Genomic DNA, 22,112 nt, shown 5'->3' with positions numbered 1-22,112 from the left:
TTAGAATTATCCATGTGAGAAACTAATGCCTTCTGATCAGATGTCTCCTCTTTAATTGCTACAAAAACAATGTCTTCATTAGCATCTCCCTCAGATTCATCATCAGTGATACCACCATCAACTGCAATGAGACAATCTCTTTTGCCTTTTCCTTTGTACTTCTTGAACTTCTCATGCTTGTGCTCATTGTCACCATTAGGATAGTTAGCTGCAATGTGTCAAATCTTGTTGCATGCAAAACATTTCAAAGGTAATTTACCTCTGTAATTACCGGTACCTCTGGGCAACCGCTTGGCCAACAATGCTTCAAGCTCAACCAAAATGTCTTCATCATCAACTTCTCTACTTGATCTAGACTCATAACTGTGACGGACATCTCTACTTTTCGTCATAGATGGGTTAGAAACTGAAGCTCTAAATGCGGATTCAGATTTCTGAACACTACCATCATAACCATTTAATTCAAAAGCAATAAGCTTACCAATGATGGAGTCAAGAGTTACCTTAGTTTTATAAATAGACTTTAGCTCCTGAATGGTTGCAACTCGAATAGCGTAGACCGGTAGAAGGGTTCTCAAAACCTTACTAACCACTGTGGCATCTTCCACTTTACCACCAACACTCTTGATCTCACCAACTATCTATTTGATCCTCTGACCATATTGTTGTATATTCTCACCTTCAACCATTTGCATGTCATCAAATTTTCCTCTTAGACTCTCTTCTTTGGCAATCTTCACATGCTCATCACCGCTATAGATCTCTTCAAGTTTCTTCCATACCTCATAAGCAGTCTCCAGACCATGGACATCAACATACTCTGCATCAGACAAAGAACTGATAATGGCCTCCAATGCTTGATTATTTTCTTGTTGCTCTTTCTTCTGATCATCAGTCATAGTCCCACTAGGTGCAACATATTGAATACCAACATGTTCCCAATATTGACTTCCTAGACTCTTGTTATAGATTTTCATTCTATCACTCCATATTATGTAGTTCTCTCTATTAAACTTTAGACCTTTCTTCATCATGTTCTTCAAGATCTTCACCTCAAGTTGTTAGGCTTAGACCTTAGAGGACCTGAAATGTTCTAATACCAATTGATGGTATGATGAAAGAATAAAGATCCAGTAAACTACTGAGAGGAGGGGGTGAATCAGTAGATAGAAAACTGACATAAACTTTTCACCAAACAAAAACAACCTCTCAAAGCAAACTCTAAACTGACTAGTTCAAACACTAAACTTCAAATGCAATAATACTGACAAGTTAAACTGGTTGACTGTTATAATAGATTAACAGTAAAACAACTTTGAAACTCTCAAAACCTTTAAACTAAATCATTCAAATACTTTACTGACAGAAGTAAAAGCTCATTTCAGATTGTTGTCGGTTAACATAACATATCAAAGTGGATTTAGCAATTAAGCAATTCAACCATAGAAAACATAACCACAAAAGCATTCACCACTTGACACAATATTTTTGACGTGGAAACCCAAATAGAAAAAACCACGGTGGGGATGAATACCCACAAGTATTATGAACTCTTCTAAAGTTCGCCCTGTTATGAGCCTAGCCTGTTAAAGCTTTACAAAAGTCCTATTAAGAACAGATCATGTTAGGGACCACCCGGTTAAGGGATTGACTATAATGCCCTATTAGAAGCAATATCCTGTTAGGAGTAACCTCAGTAGAGGATTTGAGATCCAAGCTAATGGACCACCTGGTTAAAGGATTTGAATAACATTAAGCTTGTTAGAGTTTACCCGGTTAGAGGATTTGATTGTTGTAATTGTTAGAGAACAACATGGGTTTGTTTATATGTTTGAATAGCACTACACTTGCTTGTTCAGATCCTTTTCATGCTCCTATCTGCCTTTACACATACCTCAGATACATCATCTGGTTTGACAACCACACTCTCTAACTCTCAACTACAAATTGCCAACTCTTCAACAAAACAATTCATTGACCTTGTAAACAAATCAATAGGTCGATAACACATCACAAACCTAAACATCTTATAGAGATTACAAACAAAACGGTTCAAGTATGACCATTGGGTTACATAACAATCATTGCACAACATTCAAGATATCCTTGACCGCTCCTTGATCACCACTTCATTGAACACTATAACTCATCACGCGGTTTCCATTACATGCAATGAACTTGCTCATTCCCAAGACAAAAACCGTTATCTCTACGCACCAAAAAACCATTTGAAACTCTTCTCATACAACATGCATGTGTCATAATCATTACCGCTCATCATTAGATCATAAACCAATACAACTGATTCACCAAACTCCATCAATTAGGGTTTATCATATCAACGGGGGGGTTTACCGGTTGATCTCACTTTATCACTAGTAATTTCAGTTCCCTTCACAAGCTCACTTACCGATAGCAAAACAACATTATTACATCATTACCGGTTATAATTGACGTCAATGACAACATAACATTTCATTAATGCAATCTTCATGCAAATGCCAACAAAATCTACCCTCAAAACAAGATGGTATTAAACAAAATGCTTTCCAACATAAACACATCAATGAGGTCAACGAGGAAAAATACTCTTTAACAATGTGCAATCGATTGATTTTGAAGGTGTTGCAGGAGCTCAACATTACAAAATCAAAGAGTGTGGTCACAGATCATTCTATGCTTGAATAGGGTCCAGTGATTTTTTTATGAATGCAAATGAGAGAATGAGGAAGAAAAGAGCATCAGAGCTTATCCAACAAGATGAAGAAGAAGAAGAAGAAATAATTAATAATATTGATGAGAACAATGCCATCATCAACTACAAAGGATTACATGGTATCCACATGATTCCCTGTTTTGATGCCATCTTCAAAGGGGTCTCCATTGTAATGATTAGACATTCTAGTTGGAATGTAATGAAGATGCATACCAACCACTTTTTTATTTCTGATGTTCTCAAAAAGGAATTCACTTCCAAGGGTGGTACTTCAATAAAATACATGCAAAAACCAACAAATGAAATGTTATATGTTGGGGGTTGTAGCAGAGAATCTGGAAAGAGAAGATTGTTGCTATCAAAAGACAAAAAAAAAATCACAAATGGGCCTTCTAGGGGATTATCTATCCCAAAAAGCATGGATGTTGGAGTTCAAGTTCAAAGGCAACAAGCATCCAACTTCAAAGGTTCTTCCGCACAACAAACTAGTGGACCATTGCATCTAGAAGGTGGATTTATTTTGTTAAATGAAAGATGTGTCACAAAAAGTGTAAAATAATTATAAAAAAATTGCCTCAATAATAATTGGATACACTATTGCTTGTATGTGACATCCATCTTATGGGGGGCATTATAAAATTAAAACTCAAAAGCCAAATTCACTAGTAGCAAATCAACTAGGGGGTCTGACACGAGGTTAGAGGACATTCAACAACCTCTCATCAATCACTATTGATGGGATTGCAAAATTGTTTTTGTGAGAAAATTACTTGTGCCAAAATGACTAAATACAAATTGGTTTCCAGGTGGCAGCAGAGACCACCTCATATCGTTTATGATCAAAATGGTTGTGGTCCATAATGATGGGTGCACACATGACAATGAGAACTTAATTCTCAAATTTGTTATGTTGTGATTGGATGTATTTGTCCCCAATCACATTTGTTGAGTAGTAATTACTGAATGTGTTTGTCCCCAATCATAAATGTTGTGAGCAGATGTGTGTGTCCCTAGTCGTAACTTTGATGTTGGATTATGTGTTTGTCCCTATCCAAACTTGTTGACCTCAAAGAAGTGTTAGTCCCTATCCCTAGTTCCATGAGTAAATGTGTTTATCCCTATCCTTGGATAAAGTTCAGAAGCATAGTGTTTATCCTCAGTAGATGTGTATGTCCCTACATAGCGTGTACTATTGATGAACACTAAACGTGTACATCAAGCATTGTTACTCCACCTATCTGCATTGGAGAATGACATAAAATAGGGAGTCCTATGAACATTACATCATTCACGTGGCTAGGTTTGTTAATTTGTTTATGTTTGTAAGAAGTTTTCTTGTTTTTGTGAGTATTCGTTATGAGTGATTATAGGAGCTCTCCTATAGCATAGGAAATGTGAATCCTATAAATAAGGATGATGTATTGTTGAGTATTTTAAAATCTCTGAGAGTGCCCAAGTCTCCATGAATTCAATAAGTATCTAGATTTTACAAGTTTCAGTAAACTGTCAGTGTTTTGTTCATCAACACATATCAGTCGATTTTTCTTAGAAGATTTAGTTAGTGTTTCATAAATGGTGTGGGAGGGCTTGGGCACTCTCCAAACCCTTGATTATTTTTTAAACTGAAAATATTTTTTTTTTATTTAAAAAAGTGAAAATCTCTGACCATTCATGGGGCCAGTAAGGGACATCATAGACACTGCTAGCTACCCCGAGGATGACCAGACATCCCTAAGAAACCAAGAACCAGGGACGGGGGTTTCCAGGATGCATTCCTAGTTTCCCTGAGGATTAGGGATGTCAACGGTACCCTGCTGTCCCCATCTCAGGGATGCCAGCGGGAACAGGGATGCATCTCCATGTATTTTAGAAAAAAATTTATCATACATGAGCTGACACATGTTATCCAAAATCTCAGATTGTATTATAATCTTTACAGTTGATATTTAAACAGAGGTGAATAGCCTTCCAATTGTATAAAACTTCACCTTGCCAAAACTAGCAGCATTAGGGACATCACAACTTTTGTAAAATATCCCAATGTGAGTAGAGAGGTTTGCAATATGAAACCATAGATAAGCTTGAGGGTAATATTTAGATTCATGTGATCACAAAAATAAGTTTGAGCATTATGGGTTCTCTAGACAGCCTCCAAAAAATCCTCATAAACTCCAACAGATATCAAAACCAAAGAACGGAAGGATTATGGTCTTCAAGAATGTAAGGATTTAAATATGCTTTCTCAGATCCTGTTTTGAAGCTCCCTAAAACTCATTTTTTTGGGTTCTGTAAACACTTCAAATAGACCTTGCTGACGGGCTGTTTAGTGTGGAACAGCTGTTGTTTACATATAAGAGGAAATTAGTTAGCAGACGTTCTCCAAAGTTATAGGCACATTTTTTCGGTTGAAGAATAACATTTTCCATTGAATTATTTCATATTTTCCCCTTGTAGTTGTAATATCTTTCACAATCATTTATTAGTGTCTGCAGTGCAATTCGGTGAGGCCCCTCTGCAAAATGAAAACAAAGAAAAGTTTAGTGGTTCTGTTAAATAAGACATGGAAACTTTTAGATGAAAATTTATCATTTGAAATCTTCATCTAGTTTACTCTTTAGATACTATCAGTGGTTATTTCTCTACAGTATTCACAGTTTATAACTAACCAAAACTTTGGACTTTTTAACATAAATTTCTGGTATCCAAGAAACTATCATTAACAACATATTGCTCATCACACTGGAAACCAGGTTTCGAACTTAATGTATTATCAATTAACTCCATGTACATAATCCATACAAATTTCCTACCTTTTAAGCATGCTGTAGTATCAGAGCAGCCATGTTAAAAATATAAAAAACAGAACCAAAGGATGCATGAAATTACCTTGAACCAATATAAATACAACAGATAAAAATTAGAACATGATCTAAGTTGAATCCAAAAAAAAAAAAAAAAATTAAACATAATAACATTTGCGATCTAAATTGATTACTTGAACTAACTCACCAGACAATAGAAAAAGCTCTTACCATTCTCCCTCTCTGACTCAACACAAGCATGTCAAAATTGGCAGAACATAAAATTACCATTCTTTACAGAGTTCATTGTCTTACCCTTTTCTAAGCTCGGGATTTAAATTTACTGTCCTTCAATCCTACTATGATGGCATTTACAAAGATTCTGCCCTCAAGATGAGAATTTATATTTAAAAGGGTGGTGTTTGATACAATTTGGTACATTTTTCAAGAGAATGAAATAATTCATTATATTCAAAATTTGAAGTTTCTTATAACTCCTAATATTTCCTGATCTGAAGTCACAATGGATTTTGTAGCATCTCTAGATATTGATGGGGATTTACACACCTGTTGCAGACAACTGATAGACTGGGATAAAGAAACTCAAGTATTCAGAAATCAGTCAACAAGTCTTGCAAAATCTAACATATTTAGAAGTAAATGGAACAGTACACATTCACAAGATTACACAAGACTCAAAGATTTATGTGGGAAACCCTTATGGAAGAAAACCCACACCTAAAATACTTCAGAGTTATATCATTCAGAATCAAAGATTCAATACAACAAGGTCTTTAAGACTTTAACAAAGTCTCAATCTACAACATACTTCTTCTGCATCACTCTAATGTACTTTGACAAAGTCTTAATCTACAACATACTTCTTCTGCAATCACTCTAATGTCTCACAGTAACAATGGTCAATTCAATGTATCATCTTGAGTGAACTTTGTACAACCATTCAACCTTCTAACTTTGGTGCATTCCCACAAGATGATACATATAGACATGCACATAATAATACCAACCATCTAATTGTCCAACCAATATGTAGAATACCAAGAGCCATGCAACTATATTTTGACCACAATATGATCTCCTCATACTACACATATCACCAAAAATGATGTACCCACAAGGATGATCACCTAGTATGCATAGCTGTTGCCACCCACTATGAATCAATAGTTATAACTCTTACACTATCAACGAGTTCATGTTTTCCTTGTATAACCACCACTACAATTTATACACTTGTCGTAGCTCATACAAATATAACATCACTTCTAACTGCTCACAATATCTTGTGCCATCTTCTAGAATATTATCAACTTTCACTCTACCACAAGTGCTCCTACATCACTATTAATGGTTCTAACAAATAGCATCTTCCATATGTGGTTGAGTTCTCCAAGTTCCTTGGGCTTGCTATCACAACACCATCACATGTGAAGCAACACGTATGTTGTACTCCATCATTTGCAACAACATTACCACATGTAAATCACCATGTCTACCGTACCAAAATACCTATAACTTCACCACATGTTACAGCATTGAAGTATGTTAAAAACTCTTCCTACAAGAACTCTCTACAAATGAATATCACTCTAGTCCCAGCATTCTCCCACTTGATATGTACCACAAGAGAGAATGTGGCATTCAACCCTACACCACAAGTACTTGGTAGTACTTACAAGTATTTTCAAAGAGATAACGATGTTTACCACTTTCCTACTCTCAACCATCTCCAAAATGATAAAATGATATTGAACATCAATATACTTATTTCTAGTGTGGTAAACAAGATTCCTAGCCAAACAAATTGCACTCTATGAATCACATTTAACAATTGTATGACTCTCAAAACAAATACAATCATTTAACCTCTTCAACCACACCACTTCTTTTTGAACATGTCGTGTAGCCATACATTCTACTTCAATAGTGGATAGGGTAACTATCTACTACCATTTGCTCATCCAACTAACCACTCCAAACAGAATAAAGACATTATGACTTGTTGATCTCTGGTTATCAAGATCTCTAGCCCAATCCAAATCCACAAATCCTTGTAAAACACTCTGCACATTATTAAAAGTAAGTACCATGATAAATTAAGCAATAATCTTGAGTTGCTTTCAAATACCTAAACACTCTCTTTACACGTGTCCAATCTTCTTATACCTGGCTTCGCCATGAACTTACTTAGAAGTCCCACTTCTCCAGCAAAGTCTAGTATTGTGCAATACCATTGCATACGTGAGGCTTTCTACCACACTAGCATATGGAATATTCCCCATGTCCTCCAAATCCTTTGTGAATTTAGGACACTGTTTCAAACTCAATTTTTATGCTAATTGTTAAGGGTGTACTTACTAGTTTACTATCATACATTCCAAATCTTTGCAAAATAGTTTTAAGATACTTTCTCTAGTTTCACAAAGCTTCCTACTGGTTTATCCTATTATATCTCCATACCAATTATGTATCTAACAACACCTAAGTCTTTAATGTCAAGCTTACTAAACAATTGAACTTTATGTTCCTAAATTAATGCCTTGTTGTCATTTATGATCAACATATCATAAACATATAAACAATAATCTGATTGCAACCATTTAACTGTTTGAAGTACACACTATAGCAACAAAAAAAATTTGAGGAAAAAATCAGCAAACCAAAAAGTATATAACTTTTTTGAAAAAATCAGGATTTAAACGAGAAAAAATCAGATATTAGATAGGAAAATTTGAAGAACCACAAGTAGTGCCAATCATTATGCTTTGGCTCCATATCCCACAACTTTATGAGGGTTTGGGGGCAATGCCCCTAGCAGGATCAAGGGGTAGCACCCCTTGCAGGGGTCTGGGGGCAGTGCCCCCAATGAGGTAGAGAGACAACACCCCTTGTGGGGTCCTAGGTCAAGAGGAAAAGCCCCCGCCACAAGCACAAATGACTACCTTCAAAACCACACAAACATTCATGATCCACCCATGCCACTTTTCATTAAAATTGTATTTTTTTTAAAGCATCAAAAAAGTGTCTAGGCCATAGGGGATGGCTAATCGTCGCCTATATCACTCAAGGGTCTCTAATTTTTTTTGGATGTCTCGAAGGCATTTCCTACTTTTTCAAAAAAGGGGGGCAAGGAGGGGAGATTTCTTATCCATCCCCATGTCTCCAAAATGTCCCCTATAGAAGACGGAGTCATTTAGGGTAGAGGATGCATCTTTATTTATAATTTATATAATATATTAAAAGCTAATTTATATTTTAAATACTTATAACTTTATAATCCATTCATGGGGCAATCTAAGGGCTTTTTTCGTCTCTCCAATTGGCTAGTAGGACAAAGTCCCACATCTATTCCCTTCTTATTATTATTGTAAGGGGGCTAGGGAATGTGTCAGATCCAGATTCCCAATCTACTAAATTTAAGACTAGGAAACAAAAATGGGAAAGGCGGACTTTGTGTTCATGTCAGATCTATCACGTGGAAGAAAACACATTATTGGAAACCCTAATCATAAATTAAAACATGTTGTTTACAATTTTGACCCCACTCAAAATTTTAAACTTTTCTTAATCTCCCTATCATTGTTTTCACCTTATTGACATAGGAGCCACATTTCCAACCTTCTTTCCTCGGTCAACAAACCTATTTTGTAGCTAAATTTTGTAGATACAAAAACTTTTACTATGTCATACATGTAAAAGCTCCTCGTGATATGCACCAGTATAAAATATTGAAACGTGAAGCATATAATTATCCTTTCATCTCCAAATATCACTCTTACCGTTGAGGATATGATGGGAACAATTTCAACATGACAATGGATGCAAGACAAGTGCCATAATAAACTTGGTTCAAAAATAAAGATCATCATTTCAGCTATAACAATTGGGAATGGATGCCCTCATCTAAGATCAGTAGTCTACATTAATGTGTTGTCAGATAAGTGCAGAATCATACATTGCAAAGTTCCTGTTTGAAGGCTTTCATCAGAGTTTTGAATGGGTAACACAACCACCTTCAGGTCCCAATGGGGTTGTGACAACCCCATCAGGACCCGAAATACCATTAACAACCGTTGAGAAAGCAAGAAAAGTGATTCATTGGTGATTTTAGTAGTTGCCATTTTGCCTTGTTGGAACTTTTCCACGGTTTCAAAACCACTTTTGGTCACCGCAATAGTTGCCACAACAGTTCCAGAACCCGGCATCCCTTTTGTTTCATGGCGTGAGAAAGTAAAGTGCGCAATCAAAATAAAGGATGAATTTGGAAAATGCAATTGGCAGAGTTTAATATGGTTTTCGAAACCTTATGAAGCCTGACGAGGTTCTCAAAACCTCATCAGGCTCTGACACTATATTCTGAACTACAGATGGATTGGGAAAGAAGCCATCTCACAATGGAATCAATAAAATTGAAAGATAATGCAGATTGGGAAGAAAAGAGAGAACTTTCTTCTCGCACCGAAGGAACAACGTAGACCAATGACAAAAGACTTGCCAATTTTTCCAGTTGCAAGTTAATGAGTGCACAAAATGGGTCTGTTGAAGAGGCTTTGAGAATTCTTAAGCAAATTCAATTGAAACCTTTATCAACAATCTTCCTAGCCCATGCCAAAATAGGGACTCTGGAAGACAGCATGGGCATCCATCAAAACAAAAACAAAAAAAAGCATATTGATGTTGTAGCAATTACTCGGGTAAATATGTATGCAAAATATGGAAGCATGCACACAACATGCAAGTGTTTAATCAAATGATCAGAAAAATATGATGCGTAGGAATATCCTTGAATGTATTGGTCAAAACTAAGGTTCGAAATAAACATAAAAAGATACAAGCAGCAATCGAATTCTTACAGAGTTGTGCATTGATTATTCCTTCCAGGTACATGTAAACTGTTTTTCATGTTATCCCATGAAAGCAAATAATAATTGTAACTATCTATGTTGTCAATGTAGAGGAGATGACAGTCCATAACAAACACTACTTTTTTTCAACTATGAACTAACCTATCTGCAAAATTAGGATTCTTTGGCCACCTATTTTTCAATAGGCCACAGTTTGTATAAATTTGCAATTTATAAAAGGGAAAAAAATAAAATCCATAGGAAAGGTTATGACTTTACAATAAGATTTTTTCACCATAATATTGAGTTCAAGGTAATTTGATATGAAAATTCCTTGCTGCAAAGTTTGAAGTGGTGGTTTAAGCAGAATGACAGAAAAAGGGCATGCAAAAATGTTCCAAGAGACATTACCTCCAAGAACTACATGCAATTGTTGAAGATCTTCCCGAGAACAGGCATGAACTAAAGCATAAGCTCCCGATCGAAGTGCTTCATCTATCTCCCTGTCACAGAAAGAATTTCAATAAATTAAAGCTCCAAAACATCATTACAAGTTATCTTATAAAACTAAATATTCAACTATACAATATGTGCAAGTTAGGATAGGATAGTTGTACCTCTTGAGGCCTGATTTTGCTGGACCACATCCAGACACCACAGATATGTAGTCAGAAAGAATATGAACACGATATCTCCCAAGAGTCTTATGTTGTCCCATCTGCAAGGTGAAATTTGCATAAGCATAGGATCGATAAATGTCTAAGCCTTCCTATTAACTAAAAATGGCTGCAAGGAACAAATAATTTTGCAGATTTTAGAATTAACTAATGCAACACACATGGAAATGGTCAGCATTTCTTCAAATTATAATGTTTGAGCCTGGCAATCATAACAGAATATGGAAAAGCAAATATTCCTGAATTAACTTTTAGGTGTACCGTGTATATATGGTTTGCTATTGTCTTCACCATACGCAACAGTTAGATTACTGGTATTCAAGGTTGCCAGTTCCGGTTCAAACTCAGGTTCGGATTCGAGGGTTCGGTTCGCCGGATTGGGAAAAATGTTTTTGGGGGTGGGTTCATTTTGGGTTTGCCCATACAAAAACAGATAAAAATCAGAAATATATACATATTTGCAGCAGTAATTAAGTTCAAAATACACCATATTAATAGTCAAATAAAATAGCAAAATGTTAAATTCGTGCCCTAGATCAGTAATCAGATTTGTAACATTTAATCATGCCCTAGTTTATTAATCAGATTTGTAATTTAGTAAACTATAATCAAGTAAATTAAAGAATGAAACAAGGAACCAAGAGACAAACACAAATACCCTGGGAAAACCTCCAAGGAGGAAAAATCCAGCATTAAAGACCCATAGGTCAGATTATGTATTCACTCTTATTGCACAAATACAATACTTAGCTTGCTTTTCTGAATCTGATCTTTATATATCAGATCTGCCCTTTTTGCATGCTTCAAGACTGCACCAAAATGCCCTATATCCTCTTGAATAAGTTTGCCCAATCCTTGGACAAATTCGCACAACCTTCTTTGGTGATTTCGCACCTCTTGTTTGCAAAGCTAATTCGCTGATTTCATGGATAACTGAATTGTATTTGCATTTGCAATTTAACCTTTATTTATATGAGTCCTTAGCCTTTATTAAATCCAAGTCGGCCTCCCTCTTTTGGCGCCAATTTATTTATTGTGGCGTGGAGTATTTAGGGTGGCATGGAGGTATAGGGCTGGGCTCAACTTGGGGGCATGTTACCCCTTTAGGATAGGACCCAGTCCTATATGGGTTCGGATGTTGCCTTAAGGCAATCCGAACCCATTTTTACCTAGTTACAAACAACACTCCCTCTTAACTAGGGAAGAAAAGAAAACATAATCTGAACCTTTAGAGTTCCATCTAGCACACAAGCATAGAATGGATCTAGCACACAAGCATAGAATTACATCTTCCACCTAGCACACAAGCATAGGATGGTTCTAGCACACAAGCATAGAAAATGTAATACACAAGTGGGTCTTTACATAATTACAATTTTCCATCTAGCACACAAGCATAGATTGGACACAATTCATTCTTGCACACAAGCAAAGAATGATCAAAGTGCTGCAGATAGAGTCACTGAGATTGGAGGTCCCTCTCAATCAGAGTTCCGTTTTCCACAATACCAAGTTTGTCTCTGAAGTATTCGAACTTCACTCTAGATAAGGGTTTGGTAAGGATGTCCGCAACCTGTTCATCTGTGCTAATGTACTTTAGTTGAATGGCGCCTCTTTGCACCATATCCCGAATGAAGTGATAGTGTGTTTCCACATGTTTGGACGGGTCATGGAACACAGGATTTACTGACATCTTTATACATCTTTGATTATCACAATGAATGGTGGTAGGACCACTAGCTTGACCAAATAATCCTACGAGGAGTTTGCGAAGCCACACTACTTCTCTGGATGCAACAGATGCTGCAATGTACTCAGCTTCTGTAGTGTTCAATGCTACGGAAGATTGCTTTCTACATGCCCAAGAGATCACTGCAAAGCCCAAGTTGAAGCAGATACCCGAAGTACTTTTCCTGATACATTCATTGTGCAATCTGTAATCTGAACTCAGCCAGCACTCCTTAGAGAGGATCACAACAAGTAGCCAGTAACCATAAGTAATAAGCAACCAAATCACATAATGGTAACTCATCATGGATCCTTTTATAATATTCATCTTGCCTTGCATGTAGAGGATGAATCCTGAACTTTATCATGTACACCTGCAAGACATGAATACAAACACAAGTATATATATGCTCATCATGGACTCTTTTCATGATATCTATCACGCATATACACCATTCATTGCCTGCTAAGAATGATGAAGAGCTTCAATTTCAATCTTCTCTCAGAGAAGATTGCAGCACCAACTTTATTTGCACACGAGTATTCTCCTTAATCTTCTCCCAGAGAAGAATGCATTACCTTTACCTCAATCTTCTCCCAAAGAAAAATGTAACATCAGAAAATCATAATCTTTCATCTTGCTCACAAGCATAGAATGAAGTTACATAAGCCATAGTCCTCCATTTTGCACACAAGCAAAGAATGAATAAACATAATCTTCTATCTAGTACACTTTCCATCCAGCACACAAGCATAGGATGAAAATCCATCTTTTCTACCATCTTACATTGCCCGCAGAGGATGGTAACAATTACTCTTCTCCCTGAGACGATTACGCTACCACCTTACATTAGCCGCAGAGGGTAGTTGATGAAACACAATGCATCATTGAGGTTGAGACTCCTTCTCAATCAAGGCGGTGTTCTTCACAGCTCCAAGTCTATCTTCTGAAGTACTCAAGCTTCAAAAGACTTGGTGAGAACATTTGCAACACTAGATCATCCTGCCATAAGACACTGAATTTTCAGGTATCTCTATACGACATAATAAATAATTATAAGAAAGCATTCAACAAGAATTTGAAAAACCACACAATTTCCTTGATACAGTTCATGCTCCAATGAATTCAGCTTCAGCAGTACTTAGTGTGACTGAGGACTATTTTGCCATAGTCCTAAGAGATCATAGGGTATCCAAGTTACAACAAGAGATTGAAGTGACTTCCCTTATCTGAGACACTTCAGAATCTGAGTTAGCCTTCTGAGGTGATTACAGTCTTCTGCTCACAATCATTTGAGATTTTCAAAATGCAACAAGATATGCTTGGCAGCAACAACATGCTTCAACCTTGATCATGAATTAGCTGAGGCATCCACCAATCAGTTGCTTGTCTTCAGATGAATCTGCAAAATCAGACTTTGCTACAGACATCCTCAATCTTTATGTTATTTGTCATAAAGGTTTACAATCCATTATTCTAAATATCAAAAGTATACTTGACTTGGAATAATTTGGTTAGATCCTTGACATATTTCTAATCCTAGAAGACAATAAATTTAGATCCTTGCGCTAATTATTCCTTATATTCCAATGATGAGAATAGAGTTTAAATCATCACATCAAAAACCAAAATACTTTAAGAAAGGAAGTTAGAACTTTACAAAACCCTAGACTTAACAAATGATTGTCAATTTTTTAAATACTAAGTCTTTATTGAAAATAGGACTCCCTCTTAATCCTTAATCAAATAAGAATCAATAAAGGAACCAGAAATAATATAACACTGAAGATGCTACTTGCTTTTCTCTTACTTTCACCTTCTGCAAGGTGAATTTTCAGAAAACCTTCATCTTTAACTCCGAGAGGCTGAGATACAACCTAGTTCCCATCCAAATAACCATGCCTGAAAGGATCCTTATATACTTATTCAAGCAAGCAACATACATAAGCCAAATCATCTTTTAAACTAAACAACTGAAATTGAGATTTCTTAGAAACCCAATCACAAGATATAGTATGACTACATACATATGATTGATAAATATCAAGTAGAACAGAATCTTCATACTTTGCTGAACAAGATCCTAATTATATTCAGCTTTGGTGGAAGTAGAAGAAGTTAATGAGTAAAATGCTTACCTCAGCTTGAAGAGATCTCAATGCTAATCACAGAAGGAGACCACTGACTTGATCATCTTTCACTCTTCCTACATATGCTATTTACAACAATACATTCTAACTTCTACTATGTAGGAATGAGCATCATCATAACCAATTAACTGAAAGCAACCTGTCATGCAGTTATTTTAACAGATAATTGACACATAATAAAACTGCATTTGTCACAACATTTAATGACATGAGCTTGAATGCAACAGGGATGATATAAGGATGGTAACTTGGGATAACACAGGCACAAACTTGCTTGTAGACCTACAAGGATAAACACCTGACATAGGGAACCTCAAAACATGATTGGCCCAACACGGGTTAATTCAAAGAGAATATCATTTTCCTTTCACACAACCCAATAGGGTTTTTTACAAAACTAAGTAAGCTCAAACCCATAACAAGCAAATATTGATAATGAAACCCTTATTATTACAACTTGACAAAGAAACCCCATATAAACAAATTGACAAAGTTATTCAACAGGAATACTTAACCTTCAATTATCATAAAGTCTCTCATCACAAAGTTAATAAAGAATTAAGAAAAATACACCTGTTGATGTTTAGATATCACTGACTCTGGAACCGAAAGCTTCCCCAGAAGAAACTATCTTTGCAGTCTATCTTCAAAAGGCCATAATTCGCAATCTCCTCTTGATGTGCCTTAGCACAGTCAGCTAGGGTTTGAAGATTGGTGGGAATACAACTGATTTTGTTAGCAATACAAAATAGTAGTTGCATGTCTAGTAGCAAAATAAATCTACCATACCATCAAAGATTCAATCATTATTAAAATTAGATCGGATCACATCAAGGGTTAAGAATCATGAAATATATACCAATCTAGGGTTTAGACCAATTCTAAAAATCAACAACTCTGAAGGTCTGAATAAGGTAATAACTCCACAGTATACACTTTGCATTCCAGAGATCTGAAAATTTGAAAGGAGAAATATCAGTTACTTCCTTCTTTGATTCTTCACTCGAATCTCCACAATCTTTAATGAATTAAAGAATGACTCCTTGATGAGGACCCGATGATGCCCTCTAACTTCACCCCTATCATTATCTTAATAAAAGATGAACAACAACCTGAAGGTAAGAGCTTACTGAAATTTGAGGGTTAGTATAACCTTAGCTCTGATACCATGTTAAATTTGTGCCCTAGATTAGTAATCAGATTTGTAACATTTAATCATGCCCTAGTTTATTAATCAGATTTATAATTTAGTAAACTATAATCAAGTAAATTCAAGAATGAAACAAGGAACCAAGAGACAAACACAAATACCCTAGGAAAAATCCAGCATTAAAGACCCACAAGTCAGATTATGTATTCACTCTTATTGCACAAATACAATACTTAGCTTGCTTTTCTGAATCTGATCTTTATATATCAGATCTGCCCTTTTTGCATGCTTCAAGACTGCACCAAAATGCCCTATATCCTCTTGAATAAGTTTGCCCAATCCTTGGACAAATTCGCACAACCTTCTTTGGTGATTTCGCACCTCTTGTTTGCAGAGCTAATTCGCTGATTTCATGGATAACTGAATTGTATTTGCATTTGCAATTTAACCTTTATTTATATGAGTCCTTAGCCTCTATTAAATCCAAGTCGACCTCCCTCTTTTGGCGCCAATTTATTTATTGTGGCGTGGAGTATTTAGGGTGGCGTGGAGGTATAGGGCTGGGCTCAACTTGGGGGCACGTTACCCCTTTAGGATAGGACCCAGTCCTATATGGGTTCGGATGTTGCCTTAAGGCAATCCGAACCCATTTTTACCTAGTTACAAACAACACAAAATACACCACCATATTAATAGTGAAATATTAGTCAAAATCGAATGTCATGATCTATATTAAACTTGGAAGTTAAAAAATAATAACGTCAAGTGTCAACAATCATTGATCAAATATCATTTGGCTCATCAAAAAAATCATTATCATCCATATTAGATGACTATCTACTTGTAGGTCATTTGACTTGGTTTACTTGACATGACTATCATTTCAATTTGTGATTATGACCTCTATAGACCATAGTCTCAATAGACCATGAATGACATTTTACAGATAACAACTTGATGACTATCATATCCATGGCTCCTCTTAGAACATTGTGATACAAAGGATGCTCTTCATAGAACACTATGATCTCTCTTTTGATACCACTATCACTTGAAGTTTACTATGATTCTCATGATGGCTTATCTGTACACTGTCTTTGTTTGGTGCTACATCACAAGGTCTTTATGCATATTAAGACTGCTTCTTGTTGAGTTTATAGGACCTTGAAGTGTGTCAAGAATTTGGACAAGGCTTAAGGAATCCTTAAAGCAACGAACTGGCCCTAAAATTTTAACATGGTTCTAACCCTTGCTCACTATTATCTACAGACCACTGCCCCTACACACTTGATAGAGCACTGAAGGCAGTCATCTGATACTCTTGCAGACACGATCCACTGTCCTTAACAATGATAAACATGTTTCATGCATAGTTAAAAATTTGATAAAGTTAGAGATTGAGAATTGAATATGCAAGGGTTCATGATTTATATTAGACCTCCCATTTCATTTCTAGCATAGCAACCCGGAAATTATTCCTTGATGCCATGCTTTTGAGAATATTCTTAGTCTTACCACTTCTGTAGATGGATACCTTACAATAAAAATAAAAAACAATTTAAAAAACATCGAATTTCGCTGGCTCGACACATCTGGAGGTGAAATTCAGATTAGGTTCACTTGGGTTCATCCAAGCTGAACCCATAGGTTGTGGGCGGGACCCTGGCTGAACCCATAGAGGACTGGACCAGGACCAGAACCCGTTTTGAACAGGACCAGGACCTGGGGGGTGCAGGGGAAGGACCTGGTAACCTTGCTAGTATTCTAACCATTATAAGTATCATAATATCACATAATAATATCATTACAATGTTTGTACATTGATCGAACCCAAACTCTATCAATCTGCTCTATAACTTTGCCAGTATTGGCATGGTGTGATGGTTAAGTTGTGGTGTTGTTCTTGCCATCAAGGTTCAAACCCAGTTGGGGTGCTATTAGTGAATGTTTAAATGGGAATGAGGTTTCCCATTTGTGAGCTCACCGGTTCATAGCTTTGGATCAAAAGTGTTTACCTCTTCAAAAAAAATCTGCACTCTCACTTTAATCACATAGATACATCTACAGAAACAATAGCCAAACAGTATAGCATTAGCACTGAGTCTCATGTTACCAAGCTTGAATGACATCATCTTAGCAAGTCGGTTCTTCTTAACTCAACCCCACAGCTGGCACTCCACCTATTTGGCACTCCTGAGTTGGCACACAATCCAGAAGAATTCCACAGGCCAGGCAAACCTTTGTGCACAATGGAGGCACTCTAGTCAGCACTCCCATGGCTCATGTAACGTCAGTAGACCATCCTATACAGCACACATCTAGAAGACAAACCAAAACATCAGCAAGAAGATGAACGGTCAACTGTTCAAATCCTGGACCACCTCTATTTGTATTTCTTTATAGTTTATAACTTTATACACTTGTACCTGACTTCTAAGGTCATTATGCAAACACATTATTTCCATTCCAGCTAAGCAAATCAGTTAGGAAGTGTTCTCTTAGTTCTATGATCGCAATAATTCTCATTCTCAGTCTTCTGTATATGGAACAGTAGACTGATAATATCTGTTGCATGTCCTTTCCATAGCTCAGTAATTTCGTAGATGGACTGGATTAATCCCCACACCAACATTTTAGGCTCCATTGTGCAGATCAGTGGAATGAAAGCAGATTCCACAACATTCTATTTATAGGGCTCATATGCCTGCCTGTTAACACTTGTGTATAACAGCAGATGGAATGAGCACAACCTATACATTTATCCAGCTACCTGGACAAATGCCAACACACAAGCAAGATGGCCAATTCTCTCAAGAAACATTTGATGTCTTCCCAGACATCCAACAACTCAAAAATGATGCTCTTGGGAAGCAATGCATTACCTTCTATACTTATATCAACATGCCTTTTCAGCATCAAGTTCCTTTCAAGATCCAAACCAATTTAGAGATTCCAGTGTACCAAGGAAAACTTGACATTGTAGTATAGGATGGATTCTACAATTGGAGGACTGATTCTTTGTTGACCACTTCATCAATGCCGAGAAGATTACCTTTGCCATGTTGAAAATGTCCACACAATCTCACAATGGAGGAAAGATTTCAACATGCAATAAGAGAATGATTTTGAACCTGCCAACACTTGAATAGTTTGTTAGTTATTTGCAAATTGCACCATATCCTCTTACACACTATGCAAATTAGTAATTGAAACTTCAATAGTTGTGGCAAAGGAGGGATCAATGAAGCAAGATAATACAAATGAGTTCCATTCTTCCTTGCAAACCAGCAAATCAAAATCACTGAGAAGAATAAGGTGCTAAAATACATTAGCATAATTTACCCTTATATATGTGCCACGATGGAATTGCTCACTGCAAATACATTGGGATAAGCATATCACCATGCCTCCAAGATCAAAGCAAACACCAAGATGAAGTAGAACACTTACTCTTCAAGCACTGCATGCAAGAGTTAACCCACACAAAGTAAACCAAATTCTCTAGTGCTGAAGCACAAATCCCTTGTGCCAATGAGAATAGGCATCCTATGACACAGAAGAAGGCCTCAGCATGGCCAGCACTAGAGAAAGGCAAATGAAAGCAAAGCGATAAAGGATGCCAATGCCACATGACCAACCCCACAATGATCTCTAGTGCCACACACAGCAGTCATTGATTGTTTAGTCCACATTAGATATAGTGAAAGCAGATATCACTGATCTAAATTCAACTTGTTAACCACCACCACCTTTGCCACAAATGCCAAACACCTTAGTCTAACTACTAACGCTCATCCCCATCCATATTCATTGGGGTGGCTCCAACAGAGGAGATATTCAAGTTCAGTGCAGATGCATCTCAAGTATGAAATCAAGCCTAATGCAATATAGTCTCACATTGTCTCAACTCTCAACAAGCCATATGTCTATGACTGCAATGGCACCTACAAAACTAAGACACAATGCTATTCTATGATTCTATCATAGTCAATGACTACATTTACAACATCGCACAAACCCTTTTGACAAAAAACAACTTTTGTACCATCCAAGCAATGCTGAAAGCTTGCATCCCACACATAGAAGTTTGTCGTGTTCATAATCTCTACCCAAAGACACTGGAGTACCAAAGCAAGCATGCATTGCCAGCACACCAAGTGTATCCCATAATCACACCAACAGCCACTCAACAATCTATAGCCACAACATTGCAACATCTTTGAAAAACCCAAAAATGTGCCAACACACTATGCAATAAAGAATCAGACCAACCAAGATCTAGTATCTCCATTTTCAAATAGCCCATTGTATCACAGATCCATTTGAGAAAAAAAACAAGATTCAGTGCCATATTCAAAATGTTATTGATCAGAATACCAGGTCGACCTCTTGTTGTGGTAGCTTGATAGTCTTAGTGTGAAACAAAGACCACTCTTTGCACTTGTGCAATATTGCATATTGAACACAATACATTGAGTACCTTTCGGACCAGCTCTGAGGTGTACAATACTTCACCAAAATCAACCAGAAATTTGAGAGAAAAACAAGATGCAGTGTCATATTCATAAGGTTATTGATCAAGGGAATATCAGGTCAACCTCTTCTTGTGGTATCTCTGAGTATCTTTCGTACAAGACCAACCTAGATCTAGTATCTCCATTTTCAAATAGCCCATTGTATCACAGATCAATTAGAGAGAAAAACAAGATTCAGTGCCATATTCAAATAAGGTTATTGATCAACGGAATATCAGGTCAACCTCTTGTTGTGGTAGCTTGATAGTCTTAGTGTGAAACAAAGACTACTCTTTGCACTTGTGCACTACTGCATATTGAACACAATAATTGTGAAGAATCAGTATCCACTAAAACATTGAGTACCTCTCCGACCAGCCCTGAGGTGCACAATACTTCACCAAAATCAAGCCGAAATTTGATTATTATCAGATTTTTGTCCATCCCAACAATATTTGGAAGACAACATTTATAACAAATGATGGATTGTATGAATGGTTGGTTATGCTTCTTGGTTTGATCAATGCACTAGCAACATTTGTGTGTCTAATGAATAAAATACTTAGGCATTTCACCACCTTTGTTGTCAACATGCATGATATTCTCATCGTCAACAAACCTTGGGAGGAGCATGTTGAGCACATAGCACACACCCTAGAATTGTGCCAACATAAGTTGCAATCAAATTTAAGCAACTGTATATTTGGTGTATCCAACACTTGGACTACTTTATTGACTGTGCCAATATATATGTAGATCCAAAGATATCAAGTTAATCCTAGATTGACCAACTACAAGAATTCTCATAGAGCTCAAGATTTTTCTTGTACTTGCAAACTTCTATTGCAACTTCTTCCTTGGATTTCTGTGGTTGTCATGGTTGCTGAATAAAATTATGGGACCATATCTACTTTTTAGTGGATTCCTACAAAACAATATGCCTTGGATGAGCTCCAATAGCACCTTTATGCAACACCAATTCTAGCCATGTTAGACATCAATCGGCCCTACAAAATTGAAAGTGATGCCTCTATCTGGACAATCAATGCACTATTTGCCCAACATGAACATCCAATCACATCACCTGGAAACATTTACTTACATGGTTCATCAATACTCCAACTATGAAAAGCAATTGTGTGTCATCATACAACTAATCAATTGGTGGACACATAACATAATGTGGAAGCATTCAGTTAGATCATAAGCTGCTTCAATTCCTACATAGACGAAGTAAGCTAGAGAATGCACACCATATAAAGGCGTGACATATACCTACAATTGTTCCACCTAGTGAGCAAACATAAGAAGAGAAAGGACGAGGCTCCAAACTACCTGCCTTGATGGCCCTCCTGTCCATAAACTCATCATAGTGCTTGACACTTGCAACCACAACTCTAGGTTTCTCTCTAGTCAATAAGCTCAAACTTCATCCCAACCTTTGACCAAGTTATCAACTTCTATCTATCTAACTAACTACTTTATAAGCTTGAGTACCTCTATGTTCTGT

At 36.6% G+C, this 22,112-nt stretch overlaps 1 protein-coding gene across 3 annotated transcripts in view; it reads right to left on the bottom strand.

Moving 5' to 3' along the window:
• Positions 1 to 4,618: 4,618 nt before the first annotated feature.
• LOC131035147 (uncharacterized) overlaps positions 4,619 to 22,112 on the bottom strand; it is a 175,306-nt gene continuing 157,812 nt past the window's right edge. For 2 of the 3 annotated variants that reach the window (XM_057966786.2, XM_057966799.2), the window contains 3 exons: positions 11,000 to 11,100; positions 10,794 to 10,885; positions 4,619 to 5,228 (listed from right to left, as the gene is read on the bottom strand). In XM_057966786.2, the coding sequence (XP_057822769.2) occupies positions 5,152 to 5,228; positions 10,794 to 10,885; positions 11,000 to 11,100 (270 nt within the window). In that variant the 3' untranslated portion in view covers positions 4,619 to 5,151. The remainder of the gene's footprint in view (positions 5,229 to 10,793; positions 10,886 to 10,999; positions 11,101 to 22,112) is intronic. The other variant, XR_009103919.2, reaches the window with a different exon arrangement.

Source organism: Cryptomeria japonica, chromosome 5 (assembly GCF_030272615.1).
Source record: "Cryptomeria japonica chromosome 5, Sugi_1.0, whole genome shotgun sequence".
In the NCBI taxonomy this organism is placed as follows: domain Eukaryota; kingdom Viridiplantae; phylum Streptophyta; class Pinopsida; order Cupressales; family Cupressaceae; genus Cryptomeria; species Cryptomeria japonica.
Note: the sequence above shows the minus strand (reverse complement) of the source record. Positions and strands in the feature narration are given on the sequence as shown.